Source organism: Schistocerca serialis, chromosome 7 (genome assembly GCF_023864345.2).
Source record: "Schistocerca serialis cubense isolate TAMUIC-IGC-003099 chromosome 7, iqSchSeri2.2, whole genome shotgun sequence".
NCBI lineage: Eukaryota > Metazoa > Arthropoda > Insecta > Orthoptera > Acrididae > Schistocerca > Schistocerca serialis.
The window spans coordinates 214707024-214721586 of NC_064644.1; the positions used below are offsets into that span (position 1 = coordinate 214707024).

The window sequence follows — 14563 nt, forward strand, 5'->3', positions numbered from 1 at the left end:
AGGAGTTGGGATTGGGAGTGGCATAGGTATGAACTAGAATGTTGTGGAGATTGGGTGGGTGACGGAACACCACTTTATGAGGGATGGGAAGGCTCTCGAGTAGGAAGTCCATCATTTCAGAGCAAGATGACAGGTAATCGAAGCCCTGACAAAGGATATGGTTCAGTTGTTCCAGTGCAGGGTGGTACTGGGTGACGAAGGGGACACTCCTTTGTGGCTGGTTCTTGGGGATGGTGGGAGGATTGGGAATGTGTGGGGATATGGCATGGGATATGTTTTTGCAGACTAGGACTGGGGGATAGTGCCTGTCTGCGAAAACCTTGGCGAGACCTTCAGCATACTAGGCAAGGAAGTTCTTGTCACTGCAGATACACCTTCCTCACTTGGCCAGACTGTATGGGAGGGATTTTTTGGTGTGGAAGGAATGACAGCTGTCTAAACGCAGGTACCATTGGTGGTTAGTGGACTTAATGTGGACAGAGGTGTGAATGGAGCCATCAAGGAGGAGGAAGTGGTCAATGTCCAGGAAAGTGGCACACTTAGTTGAGGAGGACTAGGTGAAGCAAATGGGAGATAAGGTGTTGAAGTTGTGAAGGAATGAGGATAGGGAATCTTGGCCCTGGGTCCAGATCATTAAGATATCATCAGTGAACCTTAACCAGACTTGGGGTGTGATGTTTTGGGAGGCTGGGAAGGTCTCCACTAGATGGCCCATAACAGGCTGGTATAAGAGATTGTCATGTGGCTGCCCATGGCTGTGCCACAGATTGGTTTGTATACCTTCACTTTGAAGGAGGCGTAGTTGTGAGAAAGGATAAAGTTAGTGAGATATATGAAGAAAGAGGTTCTGTGTTAGAGTCTGAAGTGCATTGGTAAAGGTATTATTCAGTTATGACAAGACCATGGGCATGAGGAATGTTGGTGTACAGGGAAGTAGCATCAACAGTGATCCAGTGAGGGATCTAGGAGGTAAAGGGATGGGGATGGGGGAGAGTCAGTGAAGGAAGGGGTTGGTATTTTCAACGTGAGAGGCTAGGTTACGGGTAGCAGGTTGGAGGTGTTGGTCAATGATGGCTGAAATTATTTCAGTGGAAGCACAGTAACCAGCTACAATGGAGCGTTCAGGATTGTTGGGGTTTTGTAGAGTTTAGGGAGAATGTAGAAGGCGTAGGTGTCAAGGGGGGCGGAGAGAAATTGATTCCTGGGTGAGGTTCTGGGATGGGCCTACAACTTTAAGCAGAAATTTGGCGTTATGATGGACTTCTGGTATGGATCTCTATGGCGGGGCCTTGAGGACTCAGATAATTGGTGTTGGCCTTCTGCCAGGTAGTCACTGCGATTCATAATGGCATTAGTGGAACCTTTCTCTGCAGGCAGGGTGATTAAGTCAGGATTTATTTTGTGTTATGTATGGCTTTCCTTTCTTCTACAGAAAGGTTGGTATTCTTGGAAGAGACCTGGGGAAGAACAATGAGGTCAAGTTGGAGGTAAGAAATTCTTGGAAAGTTGCCCGGGAGTGATTAGGTGGGAGGGGGGAGTATAACAGTTTGATGATGGTATGTACTGGTAGAGGCAGAGTTCAGTGTTGGGATTAGGTTAGCTTTGGTTGGAGGGATTGGTGACAAAGAAGTGTTTCCATTGCAGGGGAGTAGGTCTTTGACAAGTCCAAGATGGTTAAATTTGGGTTTAGGGCTAAAGGTGAAGCCTTGGATAGGACTGAAACTTCTGCAATGCTGAGGATTATGGTGGAAGGTTAACAACAGTGTTCTGGGAATGTTTTGGTTCTGAACTTAGTGAAGAGTTGTAAAGGAGTTTTGAGGGGTGTGGCAAGTTCAAAAGGTTAGTTGGGCAGGGTCTGTATGCTATGAGTGGGGTTGACAAGTAGAAGCACTGTGGGTAGAATATGGATTGGATAGTGGTGCCCCAAGGTGGCATAGGGTGTCAACAGGTTAGATAACTTATGGAGGTGGTGCCTGGAATACTCCTCCAGGTGCTGGAGAGCAAGGGATTAAATTTCAGATATGTGAAGTATGTAGTAGGGATTGCACAGTAGCAGTATCTTGCAGAGGTAGCAGTGGTGGTTCTGGGATGCCAGTGCCATGGAGATTTGTTTTTGCAGTACCAGGTTCGTGGAGCCAGGGAGTGGCGGAATCTGAAAAGGTGAAGGCCATTGTGAGAGGAGGGGTGGGATCCAGAGAAAGGAAACCAACCAAGGTGGCACAGTGGTTGGCACACTGGACTCACATTTGGAAGGATGATGGTTCCAACCTGCATCCAGCCATCCTGATTAAGGTTTTCTGTGATTTCCCTAAATCGCCTCAAGCAAATGTGGTGGTGGTTCCTTTGAAATCGGCATAGCTGTCTTCTTTCCACATCCTTCCATAATTGATGGGACCAATGATCTCACTGTTTGGTTCCCTCCCCTGAATCAACCAACCAACCAAAGAAAGGAATTTTAATGGTTAGGCTGTTGGGGGCAGGGGGATTCCATGGTCTAGTCAGCATTTCAGGAATAGGATGCAGGAGTGGGTTTTAACCATTGAAAGGAATATTTTTTGAACTGGTGCAGAAGGATAGAGCAGTGGTCCATTGTGACAGGAATGGCATAGGGGAAACGGGAATGACATAGAAATGGGAAAATGAAGGTTTTGGTTGTGAGGGGTGCTGAATAACAGAAAACGCATATGAAAATATGTAAAGATGTGCAAAAACACACACATATATGTAAAAATATGCACAAATACAGAGAAATACACACAAATATGTAAGAATGTGTTAAAGTGTGTGAAAGTACGTACAAATTTGCACAAACTCATAAGAAGTGGTAGAAAAGGAATGGATGAGGTAGGGTACTATGTGTGTATTGGAACGGGGGAAATGGGGATTGATGAGGTTGAGGTTCACTTGTGGAAAGTAAAATATGAAAATATGCTATGTTGAGGGAGGAAATGTCATCAGTAGGAATGACCATAATCATTAGTGGGAAGAATTTGGCGAATCAGATGCTGCACTGACAATCCACGTGGGCAATTTGCCATCTGTTGTTTGTGCACAAGGTTGTTGATACAGTGTGGCTCGGAAGTTAGAGCATGTGCGGTCTTGGAAGGCTATGCATAAACACAGGAGAGAAGAGAGAGAATGGATACTGAGAGTAAGAAATGTGAATTATGTAGGATACAGGAGATGACTCACCGAAAGGCAGAAGTGCTGCTTCATCGATAAGTACACAGACAGGAAGCACAGAGCGTGGTTAGCTTTTGGACTGCAATTTCTTTTTCCAGCTTATAGGAAAAACATGACACACACTCACTCACATGCAAGTGCGACTGAACACAATCATGGAGACAGGCATGTGCATGTGAATGAGTGTGTGTCATATTTTTCCTACAAGCTTGAAAAAGGAAATGCATTCCAAAACCTAGCCAAGCTCTGTTCCTTTTGTTTGTGTATCTATTGACAATGCAGTGCCTCTGCCTTTGGGTGAGTCATCCCCTTTATTCCTAAATAATTTGTAATTCTAAACCAGAACTATGTGTACGAGGAGCAGGAGGTGGTGAGTAGATGCATATGGCAGATCTTACATCTTGACCTTTTACATGTGCAGAATGACGAAATGATGAATGAGAATAATAATAATAAAATAAATAAAAAATAAAATTTAAAAAAATAAAATAAAAAACAGTTTGCATAGGCACTTGTTTTGGGTATAGTAAGAATTCTGAAAAGCATACTTCATGTATCTGGAATAAATATGTATTTTATTTCAACAGTGTAGGAAAAGACAGATTGCTACTTACCATAAAGAAGACACATTAAGTTGCAGACAGGTACACTGAAAAGAACTAACATGAAGCTTTCATCCGCAGCCTTCATCAGTAAAGACAGACAGACACACACACACACACACACACACACACACACACACACACACACACGACTGAGTTGGTGGTCATGTGTGCGTGAGGTGTGTGTGTGTGTGTGTGTGTGTGTGTGTGTGTGTGTGTCCTTACTGCTGAAAGATATGGCTGAAAGCTCTATGTGTGCCTGTCTGCAACCTAACATGTCTTATTTGTGGTAAGTAGCAATCTGTAGTTAATATTCCTACTTGGAGTTTCCATTGTATTTTTGTTTCCTTCTTTTTCATTTCATTTGTATTTATTGAAACAAAATTCACATACATTTGAGAGCCAAAAAGCTTCATATGCAAGAACCTTCAGAGATACATGATTAATCTAAATACAAAATCTGTGTCATCCCCTCATAAAGAACCTGGTAAAACTGTTAATCATGTGTATATCCCCATTTCATTGTACATAATTTATTTGAAATTTTTTCCATGAATTCCTTATCTGCTGACATCCTGACTTTCTTCCATCAGCATGGAAGCTAGAAAATGATAATGGATTTGTTCTTTCTGAGCATGAACAAAGGAAGTAAAAGAACTAGCAGTATGACTTAGTCGTTAAAGATTGACTCTGAATTGGTTTTTTGTGGTTGACTTATGGTGTTACTGTACGTATCAGGTACACAGAGGGCTATGGCATTAGAACCTTGTTAGGATTATCATTTTGGAAAGTTGCCTCCAGGAAATACTTACAGAATATTTAATAGTGGTTGTAACAATATTATGAAAGATAGAAGCTTTCGGCCTACAAGGCCTTTGTCAAAAATAGATGACACCACACACACACACACACACACACACACACACACACACACACACACACACAAAAACCACTAATAAAAGCTCCATAACTGACTTATACAGCGTGCCCTAAATTCAGGCCTTTGAGTAGCATTTCCAAAATAAAAAAATTACATACCTTTGGTGCGCTTTACATATAGCATATTAAATAACTTTCGTTTTGTAGGTTTTTTTTTTTTTTTTTTTTTTTTTTTTTTTTTTAAATATAAACCAGCGAAAGTAACAGTCTGTATTTCATGTTTACTATGGTTGGTTTATTTTTAGGAAACAGACAAGAAAGAATTAAGAGAGTGTAACAGTTTGGTAGAAGAAACAAAAAATGATGCTAAAGATGAAGCTATACTACCGGAAGACAAGGATCTTGCAGAAGTGCTTAAGAATATCATGAGGTAAAGCAAAAAGAATGAGCCAAGAAGATGATGCATAGCTGCGAAGAGCTAAAAATTTAGAGAAACTCATCATAGACAGTTGGGTGCAAATGCTATCTTATCAGTTGTAATATTATCTGATCTATTTTTCAAAATCTGGAAGCAGTAATTGCTCTGACTGTGTATTTCATTTGCATATTATTTCTGTTTCATCTCTCTGACTTAATTTTTTGGTGCTTTAGTATTTATTGCAACTTTGAGAATTATAAGAGATTATTTATATATGCTTACTTATTTACCATAAGGATGTCGAAGCATTCATAACTAATTTAATACATTGGTTAAATTTAAAATGTACTTCTGATGCAATGATGTAAAACTGTATTAGTGCTGTGTTGTTGAGATAGTGCTCCTGTTACCACAGTGAATGCAATAATTTAGTGTGCCTTATGGCTGTGACATCATGAAATCTTGTACTGGCTGTTGTTGGATAGGTGAGGCTTGCAGGTTAGTGCCTCTGATAGTAATCAGATCATGGGAGCCAAGAAAATGGAACATCCAATTTTTGATGTGAAGCAGTTACTGGTCTCTTCCTGTTTTGCTGTGACAAAGATATTCCATGAGTAATTCAGTTTGGGGATAATAGGCATCAACATTGATTGGATAACTGAGCTTGAGCAAAGTGCAGCAAATAACTTAGCAATTCAGTGCTGAACAACAACAGTATCAAGTGATTAGCAGCCATACCAGTCAGAGCCACTTTTTTGTTGCGGGATACAGATACCACACCGCACTTGTGTATCAGCTCTTAGCTTGTCACAATGCACAGAGATTGTCACGGACACAGAAACACATACAGTGTATGCTAGTAGCAAGGAAAAGGGTTGCCTGGACTGATGAGTCACAGTAATTTGTATGTACACCAAAGGCAAGGAACGAGTATGTTGAAAACCATGGGAGGCGAGGTATGATATGTGCTGGCAAGTGGTATGTATTCTCATATATCATCACAGGCTTAGAGCTTAATCAGCATAAGTATGATTTATTGCTGCAGCTATTCACAGAAGTCATTGAAGACACTTTTTTATTAAAAGTAATAGACCCTTTCCTACAATCTGTGGCAATTTACAAAATAAAACCAGCTGTAGTCAATATAAAAGTCAGTAGCATTTCACTCCATTTCCATATGACAACAAGAACAATCTTATTTACCACTAACCTACTCACCAAGCAGCAGCACATGGATATGCATACAGGTGAAATCATTAACTTTCAGAAATACATCCATCTTTTCTGTCAAAAGAGAAGAAAGTTTTTGAGGAAAAACAACTGTTACAAGAAAATTCACAAAACCTGAGTATTCAAAAGTGGCAGAAACATTAAAGGCAGCTCATAGATGATGAAATTCTTGTGTTTGTATGATGTCAGCCTCTGTAAAAAAGAAGTTAAAGTCTGGGTCACAAGCCTGTGACTGGAGTGTCATCCTGACTGCCCATGAAGTGCAGCCCTTCTTTCCGTCGTGACACTAGAAGGAGAAATTGTAGCAAGCCCCTCATTCTGGCCACTATTTACCTCCAGGATATAGCCTGGTATTCATTTTAACAGCTGCCTGAGTGGACCTGGTACTGTCCTGGGGGGACTGTAAAGAGAAAAAAAATCCCTTCCCCTACCCGCATTTGAACTCAGGACATCCAGGGTCAGAGTCAAGTGCTCTACCTGTTAAACTACCACAGCTCCTGTCACACTTTCTGTGACTGACAAAATTTAATAGACAAATGATAATTAGGATAATTAAAGCATTGGAAGCCATTGAGGAGGCCAGAAATAGTGCATAAATTTCAATTCATTACTGAGCACTTATTTTTATTTTCTATTTTCGTGTGCTGCTAGGGCAGATAAGAGATATTAAATAGACAGTCATGGGTGTAGAGGTATTATTCTGTACAGTTCGTGAATCATTATTCCAGTCCATGAAGAGGTTATTAATTTTTTCCAAGATGGCTTTATCATTGGAAAAAGCACTTATGGGAACTTGAATGGTGCCTGGCACCTGGGAACACAAGGCAGACTGTTGTGGCATCAGTGTTTGGTAACCTAACTGGTCTGAGCATCCGTCCCCAAGCTATCAAAATCAACAAAATTAGGTTGCCTGGAAAAAAAACCCTCTCTCTGTGGTCAGACAGCTGTTTCTATGAGTGCTGAGTTTTTAAGTAGTGTCCAAAGCTAGTGGTGAGTCACAGTTTGCCCTCATTTTTAAAATTATATCCATCTATGTTCCATGATTGCTTGTGAGTGGCTTTTATTTACGGACCGAGCACTGTCAGTCAGGCCCTTAATGATTGATTCTCTACAACTATAGCTTATTTGCCGCTCATTTCAGAGCCTTCAAATTTGTTAACTGTTGTGAGCCTTTTTGTAAATTTACAATGAGCTTCTATGAAACAGTGTATCTGTTTGGGTCCTTAGTTGACTGTTATTTAAGTAGATTTGTGCTGTCACCTCTTGCCCTTAAATTTGATCATGCTTCACCATCATCACTGTGATCAAGTATGAGGCCAAGGCAAATTAAGCCTGCCATAGAAGAATGTTGTGCTTTAGGCAACAGTGAGAATATGAGCCAGTGGATGCAGGCTTAGTTTTTACATTTGGTGATTGTCTTGGCTTGCTTTAGGTCTGAAAAGATCTATCAGCCAAACTGACTTTGCCCATGAGGCCCACCACCACCATCACGTACAGTCTGTTCACCTTTTTGCTCGCAAATGTGACTGGGGAATATTTTTCACTTCTTGGGGAGAAGCTCCATCTGTATAGAGAAGCTGAGTACATTCTTCAACAGAAAGATTCTGATACATTCTAGTGCAGTGGTTTCCAACCTATCTAAGACCATTACTCCTGATTGTAAGCAGGAATTAACTAATAACACCACCACCACCACCACCACCACCACCACCACCACCACCAATACCAACATTAATACCTAACAAAACTTTAGAATGAAAAAGAATCTTAATTGAACACTTTTATTTGTATGTACTGAAATATAAGTGATATGTAGTTTTTGTATCTATTTTATAAACCATGAACTGCTAAGTCAATGAGACAGTTGGTACCACTTGCTTATAACAGTTTTTTTATATAGAAACATTAAGCAGTTCTCAGAGCCTAGCAAGAGCTATGTATAGTTTCTTCTCATGAAAGAGAGCCAACTATCCATATTGAGGTTAGACACTTGTTACAGAAAACTCTACTGCACCATTCCTCTCCCTAGTGTCACGTGCTTCGCTCGCACCCTGCCCACCAATTTAAAATCTATTAAACTAAAATGTGTGCAGTATACGTACTATTTTTAAATCACGCAATAGCTGGATTTCTTAGTTTCTTATGAAGTGGCAAAATTGGAAGACTTCAAGCTGTCAATGCCTTGTACCTGACCATTGCCACTAACAACAACAATGATGATGATGATGATGATGATGATGATGGTACTGTGTAGTTTCTACAGCATTGTGGTATCCATTACATAATAACTGTTGTATTGTGCTGTCTGTTAGTTCATTTAACTGTTGCAAAATGAATTTCTCGTCCATTGCAGGAACTACCTACAGCTCAGAGAAAGCATTTTCATGATATATTTAAGCATATGTGACATATATGTAGTGTTATTAATTTTATTGTCACAGATGCATGGTACAGAGCAGGAAGTATGCTTGTATTGGATAACTACATGAGAAATATATTGTTTACACTTTTATTCCACAAGCTATGACATCCACCACATTACGTCAGACATTAATGCTATTACGAGGGCTATCCACAAAGGATATAAAATGTAGACTTACAACGGGAAGGAAAGCGTTTCTCAAGAAGAGAAATTTGTTAACATCGAGTATAGATTTAAGTGTCAGGAAGTCGTTTCTGAAAGTATTTGTATGGAGTGTAGCCATGTATGGAAGTGAAACATGGATGATAAATAGTTTAGACAAGAAGAGAATAGAAGCTTTTGAAATGTGGTGCTGCAGAAGAATGCTGAAGAGCAGATGGGTAGATCACATAACTAATGAGGAGGTGTTGAATAGAATTGGGGAGAAGAGAAGTTTGTGGCACAACTTGACTAGAAGAAGGGATCGGTTAGTAGGACATGTTCTGAGGCATCAAGGGATCACCAATTTAGTATTGGAGGGCAGCGTGGAGGGTAAAAATTGTAGAGGGAGACCAAGAGATGAATACACCAAGCAGATTCAGAAGGATGTAGGTTGCAGTAGGTACTGGGAGATGAAGAAGCTTGCACATGATAGAGTAGCATGGAAAGCTGCATCAAACCAGTCTCAGGAGTGAAGACCACAACAACAGCAACATCCACAAAGTACATTATGTTTTGGAATTAAACATAAATAAAGTATTGGAAATTTTTTTAATTATATACAGATGAAAGCCACACTTAAATACTACTTTTCTATATAGTTGCCATTTAAATTAAGGCACCTATCGTAGCGATGGATGAACTTGGAAATTCCTTCGTCGTAAAATTCGACCGCTTGCACCTTCAACCGCGTGGCGACTGTCTTTTGGGACAGAAAAGGTGTGATTTTTGTGGATTTCCTGGAAAGAGGCACTACAATAAACTCTCAAAGGTATTGCCAAACTCTGCACAACCTCAGAAGAGCAATACAAAACAAGCGCAGGGGAAAGTTGGGCTCAAAGATCTTGCTGATTCATGACAATGCCTGGACCCACATGTCAAATGCCACTCGTGAAGTTCTCGAATCTTTTAAGTGGGAATTGTTTCCTCATCCGCCGTAGAGTTCCGACCTGGCACCGAGCGACTTCCACTTATTCCCAGCAATGAAGAAGTGGTTGGCTATGCAGCGTTTTGATGACGACGCACAGCTTCAAGAAGAGGTAACCACGTGGTTGAAGGTGCAGGCGGCCGAATTTTATGACAAAGGAATTTCCAAGCTCGTCCATCGCTACGATAAGTGTCTTAATTTAAATGGAAACTATGTAGAAAAGTAGTATTTAAGTGTGGCTTTCATCTGAAAATAATAAAAAAAATTTCCAATATTTTATTTATTTTTAATTCCAAAACGTAATGTACTTTGTGGATAGCCCTCGTATTTAGGAGGGAAAAAAAAATTATTGGTAACATATGTAATCGGTGTTACAGTCGTATTAAATAAGGAACATAGATCTTGTAAAAATAATGTGCTTTTAGGACTGAAACGCAGTCAAACTCCCTTGGTTTTTACCCCTCAGACAATTGTATTTTACTCCTCATGAGATGATTTATTACCAGGTTGGGAACCAATGGTGTAGTGTGTGGTTTCTGCTCCTGGCATTCTTCATGGGCAAGATGAAGAGGAATAGCTGACTTTGTTTTGTTTGATTATGCATCTTAAGAGCTATGTACCTCCCAGAATCCAATGTGTTTCAGTCCTTCATTGACTGCCTTTCCATCAAAAGCCCATAGAAGACTCTTCAAAAGGGCTGTCACTACTGTTACTTTTAGTGATACTGGTTGTGGATGCTACATCTGGGCAATGTATCATTCTGCAAGCTCTCTGAGGACCTTGTAATCATACATGCAATTTGTATTCATAATAAGAATAGCATTGTTGAGCATATCCTTTATGCCAAATTCAAAAGCAATTATCTTCCCAAGTGCCTACTAAAATTCAGGCTATTTCTACATTTACATCATGCTCCACAAGCCACCGTATGGTGAAATGGAGCAAGGGAAAAATGATTGCCCATGTATGTCCTTGAGACCTCCCCTGGTCAGAATGGGTGGCACAGGGCAAATGAGCTGTCATAAAGCGGATTACATCTTCTCTTGCTGGTGGTCAAACACTAGCAGTCTCTAAGTGCTCAATTTCCCAGTTCAATGCAAGGAATTATCACCACCAATTATTCATCTCCATGCCTACACCATGGGAGGTACACCAGGCTACAGGTAGAAGCAAACCTTATTCGCCCCAGTAACTAGTATGTACGAGAGCTGATGGGTAATCTTTCCTGTTGATGTAACCTCAGTTTTTTATGCATCATTTAGAGGACAAGTTTCAGGATGTAGAGGGATTGTCAAAAATGCGATCTGGGTCAGTCCTAATAAAAACAGCATCGTCTGCCCAGTCATGGGCATTACTCACCTGTAACAAGCTGGGGGATGTTTCTGTTTCCATCATGTCCCCTATGAGCTTAAATATGATCCAGGATATTATATTCTACATGGACCTCTTTTGCAGTCCAATGATGAGTTGCAGACCAGGTTAGAGTGATATTGTGTTCATTCTGTCCAGCGCATCCTTAGGGGCCCGAAGGATAATCAGGTTGCCACCAGTACCTTCATCTTGGCCCTTGAGGGTGACACATTACCCAAGAAGTCAAGTTGATGGTATACTGATGCGATGTAAAGCCACATATACCCCCCCCCCCCCCCCCCCCAAAAAAAAAAAAAAAAAAATCACAAGTCAAGATTGTGGACATCCATCACATCCCAATACTGCATGTATCCCACCTCCTATCTGTGTCAACTGCTGCAAGCACCCTGCAGCATTCTCCAGAAAGAAAGGAAAATCATGGAATACAAGATCCTGGACCAACTAAGCTACACAGAGGCTAAGAGTAAATTTGAAAAGCTAAACCCTGTGCGCATGACATGGTCTTATGCCACAGCTACAACAACAGTTCCAGCCCCATGGGCTCTGCCATTTGTAGTTGGCGCTCAGGTCCGCAAGACTACATCTGCTCCCTTGCTGGAGCGGGTGAGGGGGGGGGGACGACACTCCTATCCCTGTTGCTCCTGCAACACATACTTTGGGAGCAATACCCTCCCAACCATCAGGGACATCAGTTCCCATTTCTCTGCTGGAGAAGCATCAGTCTTCTTCAGCTCTTCTCGTTAGGAGGAGGTCCTTTGGGTCACTCTCTTCCCCAATTCCCCCTGTTCCTACCAGTGGGAAAGAGCACACCTGCCAGAGGCTGAAGAACCCACAGGCTTCAAGATCCTCCTCAGCCCCTGAGACTGAATCAGTGAAGCCCTCCCAGCCAGAGAAGCTCAAGGAGCAGCGAGAGATATCCGAAAAGGAAAAGATGCCTAAGAAAAAAGAAATTGCCATGGCCCCCACACCACCGCTACCTACAAGTTCTGCACCTGAGGATGAGGTGGGATCCCCAAAGGACCTACATCTTAACGGACCCTCAGACCCAATGGATATAAATCACAAAAGTACTCAGTCGGTAGCAGCAGGTGACCCTGAGGCATAAACTGCCTCCTTGGTCCCTCCATGCTTTCCCAGCCTCCAGACAGCATCATTCTCCAATGGAATTGCGGCAGTTTAATCAACCACCTGGTAGAGCTATGACAACTGTTAAGCTTTACACATACTTTCTGCATTGCTCTCAAGGAAACCTTGTACCTGGCAATGCGGACCCTTGCCCTTTGCAGCTGTAGGGGATATTACAAAAACGTTAGTGAATATAATAGTGCATCAGGTGGAGTATGCATCTACGTCCTGAACTTTGTATGTAGCAAACCTGTGCCCCCCTCAGATTCCTCTCGAAGCTGTGGCTGTCAGCATAAGGACAATGCAGGAAATAACTGTTGCAATGTCTATCTTCCTCCAGATGTTGCAGTATCCCTGAACATATCAGCTGCACTGATTAATCAACTTCCCAAACCTTTCCCACTATTGGGAGATTTTAATGCCCATAACCCCTTGTAGGGTGGCACCATGATTACTGACCAAGGTAGAGATGTTGAAAATTACTGTCTCAACTAGACCTCTTCCTTATAAATACTGGGGCCCCACACATTTCAGTGTGGCTCATGGTGCTTACTCGGCAATCGAATTATCACTTTGCAACCCAGGAATTCTCCCATCTGTTCACTGGAGAGTCCATGACGACTTGTGTGCTAGTGAACATTTCCCCATCTTCCTGTTGCTCCCCCAGCATCATTCCCCATAGGCACATACCCGGATGGGCTTTAAACAAGGCAGACTGGGAAGCTTTCACATCTACCATCACTGTTGAATCTCCCCCACATGGTAACATCAATGTGGTGGTCTAGAGGGTAACCGCAGTGATCGTTTCTGCCGCAGAAAATGCGATCCCACATTCTTCAGGCCCCCCCCCTGGTGAAAGACATTAACTTGCTGGTCATCAAAAATTGCTGAATTGCTGAGGCCATTAAAGAGCATAGGCAGCTCTACAGTGACATAAGAAGCACCCATCACTGGAGCACCTAATAGGTTTTAAATGGCACCGTGGCTGTGTTCTCCAGCTCTTAAAAAGACAGAAAGAAGAGTGTTGGCAGAAGTATGTCACAACCGTTGGGTCACATATGTCTCCTTCGCAAATCTGGGTGAAGATCAGATGCATCTTTGGGTACTGGAACTCAACATGTGTCCCTGCATTTCCAACAATTTAGCGTTACTTACTGGCGCCAACTATCTACCGACGCTGACTATTTACCGAAGCTAACACAAGTGCCGAGCACATTGCTGAGCACTGTGCTTGGGCCTCTGCATCAGAGTATTACCTCCCAGCAATTCGTACCCTCAAATGGCAGATGGAAGGAAGACTCCTCTTGTTCACTAGACGCCACGGTGAACCATATAACACTCCAGTTACTGAGTGGTAGCTGCTGTGCGTTCTTGCACATTGTCCCAATAAAACTCCTGAGCTAGATCACGTACACACTCAGATGATTAAACATCTCTTGTCGGACTACCAGCGACATATCCTCGTCATCTTCAACCACATCTGGAGTGATGGTGTATTCCCATCACAGTGGGGGAAAACACCATCATTCCAGTGCTCAGACCTGGTAAAAATCCGCTTGATGTGAATAGCTATTGGACCATCAACCTCATCAACATTCTTTGTAAGCTGCTAGAATGTATGGTGAGTCGGCGGTTGTGTTGGCTCCTGGAGTCACAGGGCCTACTGGCTCCGTGCCAAGGCAGTTTCCACCTGGGTCACTCTACTGGTGATAACCTAGAAGTGTCCCTCGAGTCTGCCATCCGAACAGTCTTTTCCAGACACCAACACCTGGTAGTTGTCATTTTTGATTTAAGAAAAGCCTACAACATGACCATGTGACACCATATCCTTGCCACTTTACATGAGTGGAGTCTCTGGGGCCCACTCCCGATGTTTATCCCAAACTTCATGTCACTCCGTAATTTCTGTGTCCAAGTTTATGCTTCCCATAGGTTCCCCCATTTCCAGAAGAATGGGGTCCCACAGGGCTCAGTATTGAGTGTCACTTTATTTTTATCAGCCATTAATGATGTAGCAGCAGCAGCAGCAGCAGCTGTGGAGCCGCCCAGCTGTGGAGCCACCCTTCTCATGTTCTCTGTATGCAGACGACTTTTGCATTTCCTACTGCTCCTCCAGTACTGGTGCTGCTGAGTGGCAGCTACAGGAAACCATCCACAAGTTGCAGTCATGGGCCCTAACCCACAGATTCCAGTTTTCAGCCGTTGAG

The 14563-nt window shown here is 42.2% G+C and overlaps 1 protein-coding gene across 1 annotated transcript in view; it reads left to right on the forward strand.

Annotated features, from left to right (window-relative positions):
- Window positions 1–14563, forward strand: part of LOC126413339 (probable E3 ubiquitin-protein ligase HERC1) — a 722413-nt gene that overhangs the window by 354151 nt on the left and 353699 nt on the right. The window contains exon 37 of the mRNA XM_050083249.1: window positions 4970–5094. Coding sequence (XP_049939206.1) covers window positions 4970–5094 — 125 coding nt within the window. The remainder of the gene's footprint in view (window positions 1–4969; window positions 5095–14563) is intronic.